We start from the raw sequence: 21,643 nt of genomic DNA, 5'->3' as shown, positions 1-21,643 counted from the left end.
AAATAATACTCTTCTAAATAATTTTTCATTTCTTTCCTAAACTCTTCGTAGCATGACAACACCAACATTAAGATTATAAGTCAACAATTATGATTCAGTTGGTTCCTACCTACCTATCATAGACAAAGGACAGCATGAAAGGCAACCCAAAACATAAAAATAAAGGAGGTTAAAGGTTCATATTATTATTAAGTACTCCCAGCTAAATTAGTTATACAAAACTTTTTCTAAAATTTATACATAAAAAAATAGATAATAAACTAACATAAGCCTTTTCCTTTGATAAACTTCCCCTAAAAGTTCTCATACAAAAATCATTTTCAGCATAATTAATAAATTAACTTAAAAAAATTCATTTTATAACTCCATTTCAGCAGAATTAATTCAACATCAACTAACTGAATTCAAATAAAACTTAAGAAAATTAATATCTCAAAACTCAGCAGAATCATCAATAATATATCAAATGTATATTCAGAACAAAATGAAGAAGAAAATAATATAATACAATTCTTACCGCATCTCTTTTGATGCCTCATCTTTTTTAAAACTTCCTTCCAATTATTGATCTGTAGTATGTTGTTGAGAATAAAATTAATATCTCTCTCAAAATATCATTAAGAGGAAAAAACAACAATTTTATCAAAAAAAACTTTTACATCATTCCGTATAGTTCTCTTTCTTTTGGGAGCCATAGTCATGAACAGAAGAAGAAGAATAAACGGATATATAATAGAGAAAAAAATTTATATAAATGTAAATTTAGATGAGATGACACCAGACCGATTTATATAAATGTAATTTATTAGGATATTATTCTATAACGAGTGTACTCTTAGCGTACTCTTGTCTATATATTGGTAAGAACCTTGTAATCATAGAAAAAATATGAATAATAAAAATAATACTCTTCTAAATAATTTTTCATTTCTTTCCTAAACTCTTCGTAGCATGGTAACACCAACATTAAGATTATAAGTTTTAATTATAAGTCAATAATTATGATTCAGTTGGTTTCTACCTACCTATCATAGACAAAGGACAGTATGAAAGGCAACCCAAAACATAAAAATAAAGGAGGTTAAAGGTTCATATTATTATTAAGTACTCCCAGCTAAATTAGTTATACAAAACTTTTTCTAAAATTTATACATAAAAAAATAGATAATAAACTAACATAAGCCTTTTCCTTTGATAAACTTCCCCTAAAAGTTCTCATACAAAAATCATTTTCAGCATAATTAATAAATTAACTTAAAAAAATTCATTTTATAACTCCATTTCAGCAGAATTAATTCAACATCAACTAACTGAATTCAAATAAAACTTAAGAAAATTAATATCTCAAAACTCAGCAGAATCATCAATAATATATCAAATGTATATTCAGAACAAAATGAAGAAGAAAATAATATAATACAATTCTTACCGCATCTCTTTTGATGCCTCATCTTTTTTAAAACTTCCTTCCAATTATTGATCTGTAGTATGTTGTTGAGAATAAAATTAATATCTCTCTCAAAATATCATTAAGAGGAAAAAACAACAATTTTATCAAAAAAAACTTTTACATCATTCCGTATAGTTCTCTTTCTTTTGGGAGCCATAGTCATGAACAGAAGAAGAAGAATAAACGGATATATAATAGAGAAAAAAATTTATATAAATGTAAATTTAGATGAGATGACACCAGACCGATTTATATAAATGTAATTTATTAGGATATTATTCTATAACGAGTGTACTCTTAGCGTACTCTTGTCTATATATTGGTAAGAACCTTGTAATCATAGAAAAAATATGAATAATAAAAATAATACTCTTCTAAATAATTTTTCATTTCTTTCCTAAACTCTTCGTAGCATGGTAACACCAACATTAAGATTATAAGTTTTAATTATAAGTCAATAATTATGATTCAGTTGGTTTCTACCTACCTATCATAGACAAAGGACAGTATGAAAGGCAACCCAAAACATAAAAATAAAGGAGGTTAAAGGTTCATATTATTATTAAGTACTCCCAGCTAAATTAGTTATACAAAACTTTTTCTAAAATTTATACATAAAAAAATAGATAATAAACTAACATAAGCCTTTTCCTTTGATAAACTTCCCCTAAAAGTTCTCATACAAAAATCATTTTCAGCATAATTAATAAATTAACTTAAAAAAATTCATTTTATAACTCCATTTCAGCAGAATTAATTCAACATCAACTAACTGAATTCAAATAAAACTTAAGAAAATTAATATCTCAAAACTCAGCAGAATCATCAATAATATATCAAATGTATATTCAGAACAAAATGAAGAAGAAAATAATATAATACAATTCTTACCGCATCTCTTTTGATGCCTCATCTTTTTTAAAACTTCCTTCCAATTATTGATCTGTAGTATGTTGTTGAGAATAAAATTAATATCTCTCTCAAAATATCATTAAGAGGAAAAAACAACAATTTTATCAAAAAAACTTTTACATCATTCCGTATAGTTCTCTTTCTTTTGGGAGCCATAGTCATGAACAGAAGAAGAAGAATAAACGGATATATAATAGAGAAAAAAATTTATATAAATGTAAATTTAGATGAGATGACACCAGATCGATTTATATAAATGTAATTTATTAGGATATTATTCTATAACAAGCGTACTCTTAGCGTACTCTTGTCTATATATTGGTAAGAACCTTGTAATCATAGAAAAAATATGAATAATAAAAATAATACTCTTCTAAATAATTTTTCATTTCTTTCCTAAACTCTTCGTAGCATGGCAACACCAACATTAAGATTATAAGTTTTAATTATAAGTCAATAATTATGATTCAGTTGGTTTCTACCTACCTATCATAGACAAAGGACAGCATGAAAGGCAACCCAAAACATAAAAATAAAAGAGGTTAAAGGTTCATATTATTATTAAGTACTCCCAGCTAAATTAGTTATACAAAACTTTTTCTAAAATTTATACATAAAAAAATAGATAATAAACTAACATAAGCCTTTTCCTTTGATAAACTTCCCCTAAAAGTTCTTATACAAAAATCATTTTCAGCATAATTAATAAATTAACTTAAAAAAATTCATTTTATAACTCCATTTCAGCAGAATTAATTCAACATCAACTAACTGAATTCAAATAAAACTTAAGAAAATTAATATCTCAAAACTCAGCAGAATCATCAATAATATATCAAATGTATATTCAGAACAAAATGAAGAAGAAAATAATATAATACAATTCTTACCGCATCTCTTTTGATGCCTCATCTTTTTTAAAACTTCCTTCCAATTATTGATCTGTAGTATGTTGTTGAGAATAAAATTAATATCTCTCTCAAAATATCATTAAGAGGAAAAAACAACAATTTTATCAAAAAAAACTTTTACATCATTCCGTATAGTTCTCTTTCTTTTGGGAGCCATAGTCATGAACAGAAGAAGAAGAATAAACGGATATATAATAGAGAAAAAAATTTATATAAATATAAATTTAGATGAGATGACACCAGATCGATTTATATAAATGTAATTTATTAGGATATTATTCTATAACGAGTGTACTCTTAGCGTACTCTTGTCTATATATTGGTAAGAACCTTGTAATCATAGAAAAAATATGAATAATAAAAATAATACTCTTCTAAATAATTTTTCATTTCTTTCCTAAACTCTTCGTAGCATGACAACACCAACATTAAGATTATAAGTTTTAATTATAAGTCAACAATTATGATTCAGTTGGTTCCTACCTACCTATCATAGACAAAGGACAGCATGAAAGGCAACCCAAAACATAAAAATAAAAGAGGTTAAAGGTTCATATTATTATTAAGTACTCCCAGCTAAATTAGTTATACAAAACTTTGTCTAAAATTTATACATAAAAAAATAGATAATAAACTAACATAAGCCTTTTCCTTTGATAAACTTCCCCTAAAAGTTCTCATACAAAAATCATTTTCAGCATAATTAATAAATTAACTTAAAAAAATTCATTTTATAACTCCATTTCAGCAGAATTAATTCAACATCAACTAACTGAATTCAAATAAAACTTAAGAAAATTAATATCTCAAAACTCAGCAGAATCATCAATAATATATCAAATGTATATTCAAAACAAAATGAAGAAGAAAATAATATAATACAATTCTTACCGCATCTCTTTTGATGCCTCATCTTTTTTAAAACTTCCTTCCAATTATTGATCTGTAGTATGTTGTTGAGAATAAAGTTAATATCTCTCTCAAAATATCATTAAGAGAAAAAAACAACAATTTTATCAAAAAAACTTTTACATCATTCTGTATAGTTCTCTTTCTTTTGGGAGCCATAGTCATGAACAGAAGAAGAAGAAGAAACGGATATATAATAGAGAAAAAATTTATATAAATGTAAATTTAGATAAGATGACACCAGACCGATTTATATAAATGTAATTTATTAGGATATTATTCTATAACGAGTGTACTCTTAGCGTACTCTTGTCTATATATTGGTAAGACCCTTGTAATTATAGAAAAAATATGAATAATAAAAATAATACTCTTTGTGCTACATTAAAAATTATTAAACTTCTAACAATATTTAATTAAATGGATACCTTTTTGTTAATTGTGTTACATTGTCTTTGTGCTATAAACTTGCACATGCTCTCTTCTATGCACCCATTTGTAATCATCCATCTTAAAATATTAGAAGGTATTGCTGGATAACAATCCTGGTCATCCAGTCCACCAACTCCTATTCTTCGCAGGCATTTTTCGTCCTTCTTTAATTTCTCTATTTGGTCATTTCTGAAATAGTTGTCCAACAAATTTTGTGGTGAAATAATAATATTTGTCAATTATATTGTACCTAGTTTTTATGGTAGTTGCCACTGTTATAGCCCAACAGCAATTTAAATTTATCAAATCAGTTTCTACGGTAGTTTCTCAAAAAAAAATCAATGTAATTTATTAAGATATTATTCTATAACGAGCGTACTCTTAGCGTACTTTTGGGCTATATATTATAAGAACCTTATAATCACAGAAAAAATATGAATAATAAAAATAATACTCTTTTAAATAATTCTTGGTTTCTTTCCTATATTCTTTGTACCATGGTAATACTAACAACATTAAGATTAAGAGTTTTAATTTTTCATACACCTCACACTTGCAATATTAACTTATAAATACCTTACGATTGATTTTTCCAAAGCCATTCTTTCCTCACTTTGTTTCCCACGAGTTTTTAATTATACAGTATTCCCTCATTTTTCTTCTAATTTTTCTAGTAACACGCCCCACTACTAAAACTGTGTGATAACGATATTCTTTTATTTCTTCTTCTGTAATAAAACCCTTATATATAGAATCCTACATTGTAAAAATACAGAAAAAATTAAATAAAAAATACAAAAATTTATATAGAATAAAATTATCATTGTAAAAACAGAGGAAAAAAATGATATAAATGTAAATTTAGATGAGATGATACCAGACCGATTAACCATCGACTCTGATACCACTTGTTGAGCCATCCGTGGGGAGCTTTCGACCTTGAATACCCCTTAAAACAACCAGACCGATTAACCATCGGCTCTGGTACTACTTGTTGGGCCAACCGTGGGGAGCTTGAGGAATCAAGCGAGACTGATTAACCATCGGCTCTGATACCACTTGTTGGCCAACCGTGGGGAGCTTTCGACCACCGAAGAGACTTCGGGAAGGAATCAAGCGAGAGAACATAAGTTGAGATGATACTCACGTTTTAGCTTCTTAAATGTACGCGTTAAACACATGAAGTGGAAGGAAGCATGCAAGAATGGAGAACACATGAAGAAAACAAAGGAGAATCACACACTGATGTGTGCGTGCGCACAAGTACAGAAATTAGAGGTGTGCGTATGCACAGGTCCGTGCACGTGGATTCATTAATGAAGCACGTGGCTCGCGATTTTGGGGCTCTCTTGGCCCAATTTTTGGAGTTGCTGAAGCCTTTTGTGATGCTATATTAAAGGGAAGTGATCATACATCAAGGGAGCTCACTTAGATAGTCTTAGAACATAATTAGGAGTAGGAGTAGTGTAGATAGCAATTTCTCTCCTATGGTTTTATTAATTTCTACTGTAGTATTTTATAGTATCAAGTTTTCATCTTGGGTTGATCAACTCTTTTATAAGTACTCTTAAATTTCTCTTTAATTACATCATCTTTACTCTCATTTTCTTTTGGTTCAAGTTACTTTGTTAATATATGCAATTTTGGATTTCTTGAAGTTTTGATTGATGAATTTTGTCTTTTATGGTTTATGTTTGCTTAATTGCATGTTTATTGTTGATATTGTGAATAGTTTGGCTATAGTTTTTCTTTTTCCTTTGCAATTTTACATGTTTTGGTTTTATGCCCACAAGGTGTTTGTGAAAATTCCAATTATGAGTTTTGAGTAGATTTTCACACCTTGGCTTGGGATTTGAGTTCCTAGGATACTAGAGTCATAATGTCCGACATTTAGTGGCAATTCTTGGGTAGTTAGTTGACTCTTGTTTCCATTGACGATAGCTTTTTACCAATTAATTTGGTAAGTTAGCTAGGACTTATGGATTGAGGTCAATTATGCTTGCTTGACTTACTCCTCGATGTTATGGATAGACGAAGCGAGACTGACTCATCATAGTTGCCATAGTTGTGGTTATGACGATGATAGGATTCCTTAATTCTCATTCCCGAGTTAAGGCTCTTTATGCATTTATAACATTTTCACTAAGTTTTGATCTTATATTCCTTTTACTTGCATCAATTCCCTTTTTTTTGTTTTTTTTTATCATATTTTAGTTCTTTTATTCCTTAGTTCCTTTAATCTTTCATTCTTTGATTTCAAAATCCTTTTTCCTCATAACTGAAAGCGTGACACTTCAATTGCATTTATAGGGAGAAAGACCCGAGGTTGAATTACTCTCGGTTATAATTGTATTTAGAATTTAAACTTTGATTGAGAGGATAGATTGTCGGTTTGGACTTTGCTATCAACGAAGTGATTCTTACTTTGAGAAATTCTGAATCGACATAATCCTCTTTATCAGTACCCACTCGTACTTCAGAATGCATTGATCTTTTTCAATAGGATATACTATCCACACATTATTTGCAATCACCCACACATACCACACTCACAGATTCAGATGAACATTTCTCAAGCTCAATGTACTCATCAATTTTCTCACACACTATTGCACCCATTACCACGCCACACACTAACAATGCACCTGCATCACAACACTTTGACATCACACATGATTGCATCACGAGAAAATATGAAAGAGTCAAGAAACTGCCTGTTTATTTGAAGGACTATTATTGTATGATAACCCACACAACTCACTCTAGCAACTTTGCCAACTCTACCTCTTTATATCCTATCTCACAACACTTGTCATATGATAAACTAACCCCAAAATATAAGTCATTTTCTCTAGCCATTACCTCAAATCCAGAATCTAGCACTTATGAGGAAGTGGCTGCACATGAATATTGAAGAAAGGCAATACAAGATGAATTGACAGCTCTAGATCATAACAGAGCTTGGTGTCTCACTGAACTCCCAAAAGGCAAGAAGGTTGTGGGTTGCAAATAGATTTTTCGAGTAAAATTCAATCCCGATGGCACCATAGAGAGGCACAAAGCGAGGCTAGTTGCAAAAGGATTCACTCAAGTGCAAGGAGTAGGTTATGGTAATACTTTTAGTCCAGTTGTCAAAATGACTATCCTACGAGTAATGTTAGCATTAGCAGCGGCAAAGAAATCGCATTTGAAACAGCTGGACGTCAATACCGCCTTTCTTCACAGAGATTTGGACAAGGAAGTTTATATGAATATACCACCCAGTTTGGCTGTGTCACAACCAGGTTTGGTTTGTAAATTGCAAAAGTCTCTATATGGGATTAAGCAAGCAAGCAGGCAATGGAATATTAAGCTTACTTAGACTCTTGTGGATGCTGGTTATAAGCAGTTTTTTTATGATTATTTACTCTTCATCAAGAAACAATCTGAAAAGTTTCACTGCCATTCTAGTATATATTGATGGCTTGGTTTTAACCAGGAGTGACATTGACGAAATCAATTCCATCAGGCAAAATTTGGATGACAAATTTAAAATAAAGGATCTTGATGATCTCAAATACTTCTTAGAAATGGAAGTAGCACGCTCTAAATCTGGAATTCACATTTATCAGCGGAAGTACACCATGGACCTTCTCAAGAATTTTGGTTATCTAGATTGCAAGCCTCTCTCTACCCCATTTGATTATAGTTAGAAACTCTCAAAGGAATCAGGTACCATTTTAAACAGACAACACTATTTACGGACAGCTCATCGGCCGACTCCTTTACCTCACAAACACTAGATCCGATATCTCTTATGTTGTGGGACGTTTGAACCAATTTTTAGACTGTGCAACCACTTCTCACCTATAGGTTACTTCCGCGTATTCCGATATTTAAAAGGCTCACCTGCAATTGGTCTATTCTTCTCCTTTACTTCTAATCTGCATCTTACTGGATTTGCCGATGCTGACTGGGCTACCTGCGCTGATACTCGTCGCTCCGTTTCCGGTTATTGCTTCATGCTTGGGAATTCTCTTGTTAGCTGGAAGAGTAAGAAGCATACCACTGTTGCCAAGTCCTCTGCAGAAGCTGAATATAGGTCTTTTACTGTTGCCACTTGTGAAGCTAGTTGGTTATCTTTCTTCGTGGATTTTTTGCGGCTTCAAAAGTCTATCACTCTATTATGTGACAACCAGTCAGTCATTCACATTGACAATAATCCCATCTTTCATGAAAGAACCAAACATATTGAAGTAGACTGCCACGTTGTCCATGAAAAGCATTTGTCTGGTCTCATTCATTTTATGCCAGTTCGTTCTAAAGATCAACTTGTTGATTTTCTTACCAAAACTCTGTCACTGGGTCTTTTTTTGCTAATATTTCCAAGTTAGGATTGTTAGATTTACATAATTCTAACTTTTTCATTCTCTTCAATAATGAAAATAACTTATTTCTTTCTCTTAATCTTTTCTGATGCATCAAACTATCAACATCACATCTTGAATAGTTTAAGACATGAGATTTTTTTTAAAGAACACTACAAAAAACTAAAGGAAACACTAAAAACTTAGGAAAAGAAGAAACGAACTCAAGGCAAGGGGTGTCCAAAGAAAAAGAAAAAACGAACTCAAGGCAAGGGATGACAGAAAAGAAACGGATATATAAGGTAAAAAAGTAACACTAAAAAAATACTAAAAGTAATTCTAAAAACTTACCAGTTTGTTCAAAGAAAGCAAAAAATTTTATACCGTACAGATAAAGTTTTTCTTTGCAAACAGTGCAAGCAGCAAGTGTATGAATAATTCAAAATTCTTCAAGTTAATCTAATAAGTACTCACTTACTAATAAGGATTAAGCTCACATGAGGAATTGTAAAAATTGTCTTCTAATAAAATAAAAGCATTATCCATTGTATTACTCTTTGTCTTTGCTCATGCCAGTTTGTGTTTTTGTCAGAACATGTTATTAATTATAAATTTAATTGTGATACATTTCCTTTCACCTTGTATATTTTAATGGTACCAACCAAAAAAAAATGTTTATTACGTTCTGTTTGAGGTTTGAAATTGTGCATAAATTAAAACCTGAAATTGAAATTGATTCTAATTTTTCATGTTTATGCATATACCAATTCTATATAAAAAACAATATAACTAAAATAAATTCTTCCTAATTCTCTACTTATACCATAACAATTCCAGAAGGTTAAAATATTTTCAGAAAAATTACAATGTAAAACGTTTCAAACTTTATATTATTATTATTATTATTATTATATGTAATTTCATAAAAGTTAAATTTAATTACAATATATAAGAATTTAAAAAACAATTTATCATCCAATACAGGAGCTAAATTACTAATTTGCTGAAGATACTCATGGAGAATAAACCGAAAAAGGAATAACAATAAAGATCCTAGCACATTATCCAAATGCACTAACATAATTAATAGTAGCGTAGACTTAAAAGTAGTTGATATAAATCTATTATAAAATGAGCTCATGATATATTGGTTTATGTGATTGTGTCACGTCAGCAATTTTGTATTGATAATAATTTTTATAATTTTATAAAATAAAAATAATAAATATCTACATAATAATGATACAAAAATATTAAATTTAATATTTATTATTATTTAATTGAATTAAAAAGTAACAGTTAAATATAATTAATATCTACATTAAAACTATTATGACGCCAATTTTTAATTTCAAATATTCAGAGTAAAAAAGATTTAACAAAAATATGTTCAATAACATTCTTGTGATTATTACTCCATCTTATATTGTGTAAATCAAACGAGTGGTCGAAAAAATTATCTCTAAATACGTTTAGCTTTGATACAACTTCTACTTATTACTAGGAATACATTTCAATATATTGTGATTAACAGAGTTCATTTATGATTCTATATTTCTCTATTATGTATTATATGTTTTGTACTAATTAAATTTTAAACAATATAATACTTTTAAATTTAATATATCATATAATTAATTTAGCTCTCCGCGTATAATGTTATTATGTTGACATCTATACCATTAGCTTCTCTTGGTTTATTAATCATAGCATTGTCCCTTGGTTGCTTATGAGTTTCACAAAATGCAAGTTACATTTGCATTGTGCTTAAAATGAAGGACAGCATAATCTCTATATAATATAGACACAACGTATAAAAGTATTCAAAGAACAGAGCAGTGAAATTGGTTTCATTGCTGATTCAGTTCCAATTTTACAGCCATCTAATCAGATCCAATTACAGAAAACTAAAGGCTAATATATATAAGTCACGGGTCATAACACAATACACATAGGCACTAGATTTTACATGCACTGCCAAAAATTTGATACCAGAATCCATGACAAAAAAATGAAAAGGGGAGTGCATTCTACAGCATGCTATCTGTAAGAGCTGGTAACCTTCTGAAGAAGTTAACCGGTGCAGCTGGTGTCTTATTCCTAAGCTTTGGATGCCTCATAAGGTAGAATCCAGTTAAGAGGATTGGAACTTGGAATGGTGTCACATACAAGACAATGGCAGCCACAAAGCAGAACACCATGAACATTGTTGTGGCTCGAGGATCTCGCCAGCTTACCAGTGCTTGGAACCTTTCACCTTGAGTAGCAATGTCACCAACCACGGTCTGAATCCTGCCGGCAACACTTCTTAATCGGTCGTACCTGAACCGGACCACATCGGGGCTCTTTGTGCTGGGAAAGGGGTCAAACTCTTCGTCAAGCTCATCCGGGGTGACTGCATCTGCATAGGAGAGTCTAGTGTTCATGTGAGGAGGGTATCTAGGCCGGAACCGCCAATTCCACATCCCAATTACAAACATGTAGAGGAACACGGTTGGGAGGATGAGCTCCGGGAAACACACAAGCATCAGAAATAGGATGTGCACCAGCACTGTTGTCACAGGATTCCTCCATGTGGAAACTTCCCCCAACCATTTTGCTGCCGACAGCATCCCCGAAAACACCGTCATTAGACGGTAGAAGTTGGCCTTGCTACGCCTCATGCTCCAGAGATGAGAGTCCGTATCGGACATGTACTCAACTACCTCCTTTCTAAGTGGAGGTTCTGCCCGGCTAAGCCGAGCAGCGACCACACTGACGGCCTGGTGCCGGAGCTTCTCCTGTTCCATTATGTTGAGTGGCCTTTTGTAGTGCATTTTTGGCAAGTGCGGCTTAAAGTATGCATGCATCATGTCAAGTGTTGAGTAACATGAGAATCTTATTGCCAAGTGGACTTCACCCATCTTCTTCACACCCGAAGGATGCAGCATTAGTAGCGGGTAAGAGTGAGTGTAAACACGCCCAGATTCCAAGGTTGAGATACGGATCCTGACTTTACCGATTTTCAAATCTCTATTACTGTCTGAACTGTTGAGCTGGCCGTTATCAAAGACCCCAACAGTGAGAACAGTAGCTGGATCAAAAACTTCCCAAGTGTACTGCTCATTGTACTTGGGGCTTAGACTATCGCAAATGGTTCGGGTGCGAATCCATTTGTGGCCGTATTTTGCCACACAGTATGTATCCGATGTCCCCCTTCCCTCTCTGGTTTTAATTGGATGAAGTCCATCAACACTTATGATACCAAGTTCTAAGACTCCCATTGGCTTCTTCCACAGTTGCTTCAATGAGGGTCTAAGATCACTACTATAATAAGTTGACTCATCGAAAACATGGTAACCACCATCAAGACACACACACATGTGGATTCGGCTATGGAACTTATCCTTCTCCTTCTTTTTCCCTTCTTCACTATCCATTGCAGAAGACATGGATTTTTCAAGGTCATACCACCTAGTGCGGATAGGTCTATCGTCAGCACGCCTCTCAACCTTGGTCAAATGGATAACAACATTCCCAATAGTTTCATCCTTGTTGGGACCAACACGGTCCTCAATCGAAAGGGAGGGGTCTTGGTGCTTGACTGAACTGGCCTAGTCTTCAAGATCTGGTTACCAAGCTGCACCTTAACATAGGTATCTGGAATTCTAGAATTCTCCACCAGCAAGTCCTGTGCCTCAATCACTTTAACCCGCACATACCATAACCTTGGTGACTGGTAAACTTTGGATCGAATCTGAGCATAAGCAAATGGGGAGCTTCCATCAACAGAGAGTGCATCAGAATGCCAAGCATCGGGAAAAGCCTCATCGGCTTGTGTGCCAAACCATACAGCAAGCATCAACTCCCCTTTCTTCTTGTCTCCCTTCTCGAATCGGTACCACTCGGGAGCCAATGGACTGTCTGGGGGAACACGTGTAGGAATATCATGGAGATCAAACCTCACAGTTCCAACATTTTTATCCAGCAGCATATCCTTGTCTTTGACCACAACTTCAAGAACATTTGACTGCAGATTCTCCCTTGAAAAGGCAAATACCTGATTCCACTCAGGGTCTTGAGTTTTCTCATAGTGCTTGGTTCTTCCTTTGAAATTTCCAATCTTTACCTCCACATACGGATCAAGGCCTCCGGTCACATCCTTCGACGGAAGGTCGCGAGCTCTCACAACTCTTACAAAGAGGTACCTCATTGGTTCAACAAGGTCATAGGTGCTGGGGCGCATGTTCCCCCGTATAACTCTCCCACCAACAACTTGGCCCCCTCCAAGATAAGGGCTTGTCTCTTTCAATGCATAATCAAAAGGAGAAGATGAACCTGCATACACGAATTTCGAAGGAGGCGGCATTCCAGATTTCATCTCATGTGTCATATAGTTTGAACTCGGCTTGGCAGCTGCTGAAGAAGAAGATTGATGCTGTTTTTCTTCATTTGATTTGGCAACTGTATGAAATGTGTGCCTTGAATCATTTTTCTTTCGAGAAAACACATTCAGTATTGAACTTGTGAATGATGGTGTTTGATCTTGAACAGTGTGTTGATCTGCATTAGTAACTGGTTCTAAATCAGGAAGAGGACTTGAGGACTTAATTGAAGGGTCATCAGTAACAAATACTTTCAAGCCAAGCTCTCCTTTTACGCGGGAAAAAACAGCTTTCTTTTCCAAAGGGTAGTGAAGAACAGCAGCATCTGCATAAGGGACAAATGATGTTGCAGTGAGCTGGACCTTGCCAAGGAACACTTTGGAACCGGTGGTTTTGTTATAGTGATAGACACAGGCGGCAAGAGTCAGGTTTGGCAATCTGCTCGGATCAGTAATGTTGAAGTAAAATTTCTCATTCCAAACTGGACTCAGATCTTTATCCTTAGTTGTTGTTCGAAATTTCTGACCATCAAAGTGAAGTTCCACAAAGGAACTACATGAACCTTGCCCATCTTTTGGCATAAGGTCATGAGCACCTGTAACCTCCACCCCAAGCTTGAGATTGCTCATCTCCAATTAGCAGCTTCCACTAAAATTATGACAACCTTATATACCTAAAAATGAAATAAACAGATGGGGTTGAAAAGTCTATAGTCTCATATATAAATTTATTACCCTAATATTACATATATATTATTTGCACAACATTCTCAACTATCTGCCACTAGCAATGTGTTTAATGAGTAATGAAATAGCAAGCGTCCATAGCAACTGTAAGACTTTGATTGTTCTAGTTGGCTTAAGGAATCGGATTAATGTATAGCTAAGGGGCAGAAGAATTCACAATTATCATCCAGGGGAAGTAAACAATTGTTTAAGTTAGAGTATCAATATCAATTTCTTTTTACACTTCCAATGGATGAAACAAGTCCTTGAATAATAAGAGGTTTTGCTTCAAATATGTAGATATAAACTAAAATCTTGCAAAAAGCATAAGAATTCATGTGAGTGTAAGTATTTTCGTCAGTATGAAGTAAAGCTATATAAGTCAACAATTATGATTCAGTTGGTTCCTACTACCTATCATAGACAAAGGGCAGCATGAAAGGCAACCCAGAACATAAAAATAAAGGAAGTTGATATTATCAGAGAGAGAGAGAGAGAGAGAGAGAGAGAGAGAGAGAGAGAGAGTAATTCTTAAAGTTCAAGCAAGAAAGAGGTAGATTCCAAAAGCATCAAACCTTAACCTACCAGTCCCACAAATTTGTCCTTTTCCCTTCATGAACAAAAAAAAAGGCAATACAAGAATCAAAAGGGAACATACTAGATACTTTCAACTCTACAGACAGATGATAAAAGTACTCCCTAAATTCTGCTAAAAAAGAACACTTAATCATAGTAGAGGCTGATGTATATACCAACTCTTTTTTGGTGAAAGTCACGATCTTCGTATCCCCAAGGGTCATTATTCTATGTTATTCTAGGATCTGAGTTCAAAAGGTTCATATTATTGTTAAGTACTCCCAGCTGAATTAGCTATACAAAACTTTTTCTAAAATTTATACATAAAAAAATAGATAATAAGCTAGCATAAGCCTTTTCCTTTGATAAACTTCACCTAAAAGTTCCCATACAAAAAAAAAGAGAGAATTTATTTGCTCATTTATGAGAAGCCCAGAAGGAAAATAGTATCTGCATGGCCAAAATTCCAATGAAAATAGCAGATTTGAGTAAAAAATGTTTAAGCTTATAACTTTTAAGACACAGAAAGGTTTTATCAAAACTTGTAACAAAACCCAAAACAGAATATCAGAAAAATAATCCACAGACCCAGATAAGAAAATCATACAAAGGTTGCAAATAGACCAAAATCAAAGATGACGAACAAGAAAATGGTGATTCTGAAAACGTACCTGAGCTTCTGATTAAGCTGAAGAACAGAACAAAATGGCAAAAATATATTTTCTTTTTTTTCTTCTCTTTTTCTTTTGGAGCTTGAAGGTTTAGTAACAGCAGAAAGAGGGTTATAATTTATAAATAATAAAGGAGAGAGAGAGAGAAAGAATGAAGAAAAAGATGAATAAGAATTGGCTTTCTGGGAAAGTAGAGAGTCAGAGAAAGGAAAGTTATTGGAAAGGAGTCAAGCACTTATTATATCTTGACATGAGACATGTGCCATGGCAACACACAAAAATGTGTGCATTTTTTCTGTGTACTCTCTTTTTTTCTTATTTAGTTTCACTAATTTTTTTGTTATCTTATTATTATATATAGTACACCAAAAAAATGTATATTATATTATATTATATTATATACAGTTATAAAAAAAAGATGATAATTATAACTTCTAATTTGATATTATTTTCTTAGTCTTGTCTGATATTTTTTAAATTATCATTTATTTTTACTATTTTATTTTCTATAATGATAGGAGATATTTTTTATTATAATAATAATTTAGAAATACCATATATAGAGAAAGTAGCATTTTATCATTTTATTTTATCACAAAATAATTCTTAATGTTATTATTATTTATCTAATAGAATTATTATCATCTAAATTTTAATCGATGAGAATTTTATGAAGAGAGTAAGTATCAGGATTTTTTATTTTAATATAGAAGAGTGGAGAGAGTTTTATGTTAATGTTACAAAAAATAGAATTTTACAGTATTATGGGAACGCTGTTCTGTGCAAGCACAATACGTAGAACACGTATTGTATTGATAATACACAGACTATGTATTTACAATACACAGATTGTGTATTGTAATTTAATATTAAAATAATACAATACGCAGTCTGTGTATTGTCTTTATAAATTAAAAAAATATTAATCTGATAATTCATACTCTACAAATTCTATAACCCTCGTAATTTTGTAAAATACCATAACTTCCAATATTAAAGAATTACACCAATTTTTATCCAATATTCAAAAAAATTAACCTAAATATCATACCTAGCATATGAAGCAATACGTGGTGATATTATTATTATGATTATGATAAATTAATCTGATTAAAAATAAGATAACTTAGAAAAAAGGGAAAAAAATTGTGTGTGGGGTGTGTGACGAGGATGTATGATGTATTGGATTTGTCCGGTAGTTGTAACAGGGTAATGCGGCAGCAGGCATTATGATTTATGAGAAAAACTCTGAACAACACACAACACATGTTATTGGGTGCCTGTGCCCCACAGGCCCACACCTCCACCTTTCTACTACAACTTTCTTTTTACCATTTTCAGAACCTAGATTGTAATTTTATTTCTTTTTATGAATTTAATTCAATTCTTTCTTTTTAAATATTAACTTAAGTATGTAAGTTATTCATTTGGAGTATTAACTTAAGTATTAACTTAAGTATGTTTTTCACCCTCTCCCAAATCGATCTAGTCCATTTGGGCGTTTGGTTTGGATCGGAGGAGATTAGTAACCACGACCAATGGCCTAATCACTTACAGCCTTGCCATTAAAAGAATCATTCATTATTGGAGTAGTTGGTATGACATGTTGATTCAGAAGAAGAACCATCTCCGAAGCCTTATCTGACTGGTCCATCTATCAAGGATTCATTAAAAATCTTAATATGTTAATTTCCTAAACTATCTAAGTACTGGATTTGATATTTAATTATATAAAGTAGTAGGTTTGACATTTATTAATTTCCTAAATTGTATTGCAAGAAAATTAATTAATTTAATATTATTCATTTATCACATAATTAACATATAAAAGATAAAAACACCTACATCTACCAACATATAAAAGATAAAAATACCTACAATTACCAATGGTAGAATGAAAAATTCTCACACATATTTTGTTAATTTCTTTTTTTCATTTGTAATTTATTTTACATTGGATAATATTATTTTTTATTGATTATTAGTTCGACAGATAACACAATAAATGTAGCAATATAAGAACTTTGTTAATTCATTTTTCAAATAATTTGGCGACCTAAGATAAGAATTTTGTTAATTGAATTTATTAATCTCTTTTTTATTTTTAATCTATTTTACATTTGATAATATTATTTTTTATTAATTATTAGATTGACATATAACATTTAAATGTGGCAATAAGAACTCTATGGTTTCTATTTTTTAATTTATTTTATTGTATTGTTCTTTTACTTTGAAAATTTTAAGCCTAACGATCTTTTATTTAAACGATTCGAATTATATGATCAAGAAGTAGTTCAAGAGAAAATATGTTTGAATTTTAGTAATTTATTAAGTCTAATTATTATATAAAAAGTTAAAAATATTCTGAACTTAAAAAATTATTTAATAATAAAATTGAGTTTGTTCAAAATCGTAGAGAGAGACAAAGAGAAAGTAAAAGTTAAAATTTTTTAACTAATTATAAAAATTCATCACCATCAAAACTATTAAATTTGAGTATATTATGTGAGGATTAATAAGAAGCACACTAAAACCATAAATCTAAAAGTTTTCTATCTCTCTTTATATAGTGTTCCATTTTAAGTAACTATTTTAAATAGATAGTATTCAAATGACAAGTAAAATAATAAAAAGATTCACATTAGATTATAAAAATTAATCTCATCCTTATAATACAGTGGCATTATTTCAAAACATGTAAAATAAAATAATAAAATGCACTTTAATTAATGTGCACAATAAAATAAATGTGAAACTTAGATAGTAGCAGTCAAACATGAATAGCAATGGTTGCCTTTTGTCCTAAGGTACTATATTAAATTACGACTTAATTTTTTAATTATTAATTAAAAAACATACAATTATGTATTATTTTTTATTATTTTAGTTAAAAATAATATATTTTGAGATTGTTTTTTGGGATTACTCACATCAAATTTTGATAATTTGAAAAAAAAAATTAAATGCTTTATGTCTTATTTCTTTTAACAAAACTTCAACAATTCATAAAAGTTAACAGAATATATGGTTATAAATCAAAGTGATAGACAAGATTAAAAGTTGCGATAATAATACATAATTAATTACGGTCGGGTTAAGAGAAGATGGAAGGAGAAGAAAAAAAAGAGAAAGGAGAACAAGGGAATATAATAATGGCGATAAGAAAATAACAAGTATGTGTATAGAGAATAATAGTAGGAGAAAGAATATTGTTTGATATAGTAAGGGGATATAATAAAAATATAAATTAATAATTTTAAAAAATAACAAAATTAAAGATAATTTAAAAGATTAAATATAAAATAAAAAGATTAAAATATTTTTTATCAATTAGAATTATGCACAAAGATAAATAGTGTTTTAAATATAAATTTTTATCTCAGCTTCAAATTAAATACTATTAAAAATAAATAACTAAATTTAATAACGTTTATAAATAGTTAATTTGTAAAAAATATTTCTAAATTTTAATTTTGATTTTGTTACACATAATAATAACATAATAAATTTGTTTAATATCTTATTTAATTTAAATTTATAAATTTTATACATTCTAAAAGTTAATTTGATAATTTGGGTAAAAATTTTAAATGCTTTATGTCTTACTTCTTTTAGCGAAACTTCAACAACTCATAAAAATTAACAGAATAGATGATTATAAATTAAAGTAATAGACAAGATTAAAAGTTGCGATAATAATACTTGGTGATAATTAATTACGATCGGGTGACAAGAAGGTGGAAGGAGAAGGAAAAAATGAGAAAGGAGAACAAGAAAATATAATAATGGCGATGAGACAATGACAAGTATGTGTTTAAAGAATAATAGTAAGAGAAAGAATAGTGTTTAATATAGTAAGAGGATATAATAAAAATATAAATTAATAATTTTAAAAAATTAATGAAATTAAAGAAAATTTAAAAAATTAAATATAAAATTAAAAAGAAAAATAAAATATTTTTTAACAATTGAAATTATGTATGAAGATAAAGAGTCTTTTGAATATAAATTTTTATCTCGACCTCAAATTAACTACAATTAAAAATAAATAATTAAACTTAATAACGTTTATAAATAGTTAATCTGTAAATAATATTTTTAAATTTTTATTTTGATTTTGTTACACATCATTTTTAACTAATAATCTTGAAGCGTTTATATATTTATTTATATGGTCAATAAATCTGACCGTTTTTCAAGAATCGAAAAGTTATCGATAAGGAGATGTATGATGAATTATGAATGATTTTTATACTCTCCTATTTTGCTTATTAATTATTCTTATAATTTGATATTTAAAAACAAAAAATAATAAGCATTCTCAATACTTCTATTTTTCACTATTTATAAAAAAATGAAGGCTTTTTCATATTTAGATCTATATTTTGACTTACCATTTAAAAAAGATGAAGACAAATATGAATATCCATGATATTTATGTAAAAATTATCTTTTGTAAATAACTAATATGTATTTTGGTTTATATATACTCTTTTTGGATTAGAATAATTTTATTATCATTATTTTTTAAATTATATTTTTTCTGATAATATATATACTTCTTTATTGTGTGTTTTTACAATTTAACATTTTAAAATTTTTTTATAGTAATTTTAATTTTAATAAAATATGATATAAATAAGGTCACGTCAATATTAAAATAAAAAATATTTATCTAAGAAATTTAAAGAATAAATAATATATTAACAAAAAAAATTAATTTCTTAAAAACAATAAAAAAGCGGTTGAACAGGCACTATCGTGCCTGTTGAGCCGCTAGTATATATAATTTGCAAATATGATAACAAAAAGTATGACAATTTAGTGGACTTGCAGCAGGAAGGAATATGCAGTGTCATAAGTTCGTCCGCATTTACAACTTGAACGATTTAGTTGGTCCGAATTTTATTGGATTTAACCGGTAGGTTCTGATTCTTTACGTGAAATGGTCTTAGCCAACTGATTTGTCTATATCTGCAACCCAAACAAATCGGTTAGTTTGCTCTAATTTTTACAACTATAATATTAGGATAATAACAATTTTTGTTAAATTATACAATTAATTTTTATATTTTTATTGAAATTGTAAATTGGTTCTTACATTTTAAAAATTTGTAATTAGATTTTTATACAAAATATAATTTTCTAATTAAGTCTTTAATGATGTTTACCGTAAAAAAAACATACATTTATCATATTATCGTCTTTTCTCTTTTTTTCCTCATTCCCTTTTCGGCCTTTCTTTCCTTTTTTCTATTTCCTCCACATATCAACATAAAAATAGTAGTTCAATTTATCACAATCATATAAAAATAACAACAAATAAACATATTATAATCTAACAACTAAATAGCTAAAAAAGAAAATTAAAAAACTTTTTTTATAATATTAAAAGCAAAACGCAGGAGGAAGAGAGGAACTCGTGAGTATAGATGTGGTGGATCCAGCATGACAATAGTGAAATGAAGAGTGAGACAAAGAGTGCTGGACTGGGGTACTGTTTTGAAAAATAAACTGGACCAACACACCCAAACAAAATCCGACCTAGACAAGACCCATCCCCAACATAACCATCGCAACCTATTGGTTTCTTAGTTGGATTAAATCCTTTGGAGAATTTGATGAACGATAATCGATACGATGACGATGAAGATCTCGCCGCTGCCGAAGATGTTGTGAGTAGTCGTTGTTGCATTTAGAGTTGGGGCAGAGGGTGGTCGGTGGGTGGAGGATTGGATTCGGTGATAATATAAAGGCAGAATGCAGGATAGTGAACGGTGGGTGGGGTGCTGTTTTGGAAAGTGAAAAAGTGAGAGTGAGAGAGTTGGGGTGGGGTGGGGGTGGAGTGGATTTAGATAGCTTAGAGAATTTTTGGTCATTTTTAAATGGTTAAATTATACATTTAGTTCCTATACTTTTACTAAAATTACAAATTAGTTTCTATTGTCAAACACGTACAACTCGCATGTTTAAAATAGTGAATATGTTGACGAAATCAAAGGTTGTTTGAATTGTAGGGACTAAATTATAAAATTTAATTTTGTTTAAAGACCAATTACAAACTTTTACAATATAAGGACCAATTTACAATTTCAATAAAAATATAGGGACCGACCGTGTAATTTAATCAATGTTCTAAAAACCGGATTAAACCGGTCGAACCGGAAACCGTTAACAAACACGGTTCGGACAGAAGGCAAATCCGCCAAATTTAAGAACCGAAATTGAACCGCCGAACCGGCTGGGAACCGGTCGGTCGAACCGAACCGTAATTCGGCCAGTTTTTAAATTTTGTCAAAAACGCTGCGTTTTGATCCAGAAACGAACCCTAGCCTTCGGTCTTC

The 21,643-nt window shown here is 30.7% G+C and overlaps 1 protein-coding gene across 1 annotated transcript; it reads right to left on the bottom strand.

Moving 5' to 3' along the window:
• Positions 1-10,774: 10,774 nt before the first annotated feature.
• Positions 10,775-15,528, bottom strand: LOC107460317 (FT-interacting protein 7-like). The gene is given in 3 exon segments (XM_016078674.3): positions 10,775-12,525; positions 12,528-13,997; positions 15,297-15,528. Coding segments are annotated over 2 exon segments (2,961 nt in total). The 5' UTR covers positions 13,954-13,997; positions 15,297-15,528; the 3' UTR covers positions 10,775-10,990.
• Positions 15,529-21,643: the final 6,115 nt, after the last annotated feature.

The sequence above is a fragment of the Arachis duranensis genome, chromosome 2, assembly GCF_000817695.3.
Source record: "Arachis duranensis cultivar V14167 chromosome 2, aradu.V14167.gnm2.J7QH, whole genome shotgun sequence".
Taxonomy (NCBI): Eukaryota; Viridiplantae; Streptophyta; class Magnoliopsida; order Fabales; family Fabaceae; genus Arachis; species Arachis duranensis.
Note: the sequence above shows the minus strand (reverse complement) of the source record. Positions and strands in the feature narration are given on the sequence as shown.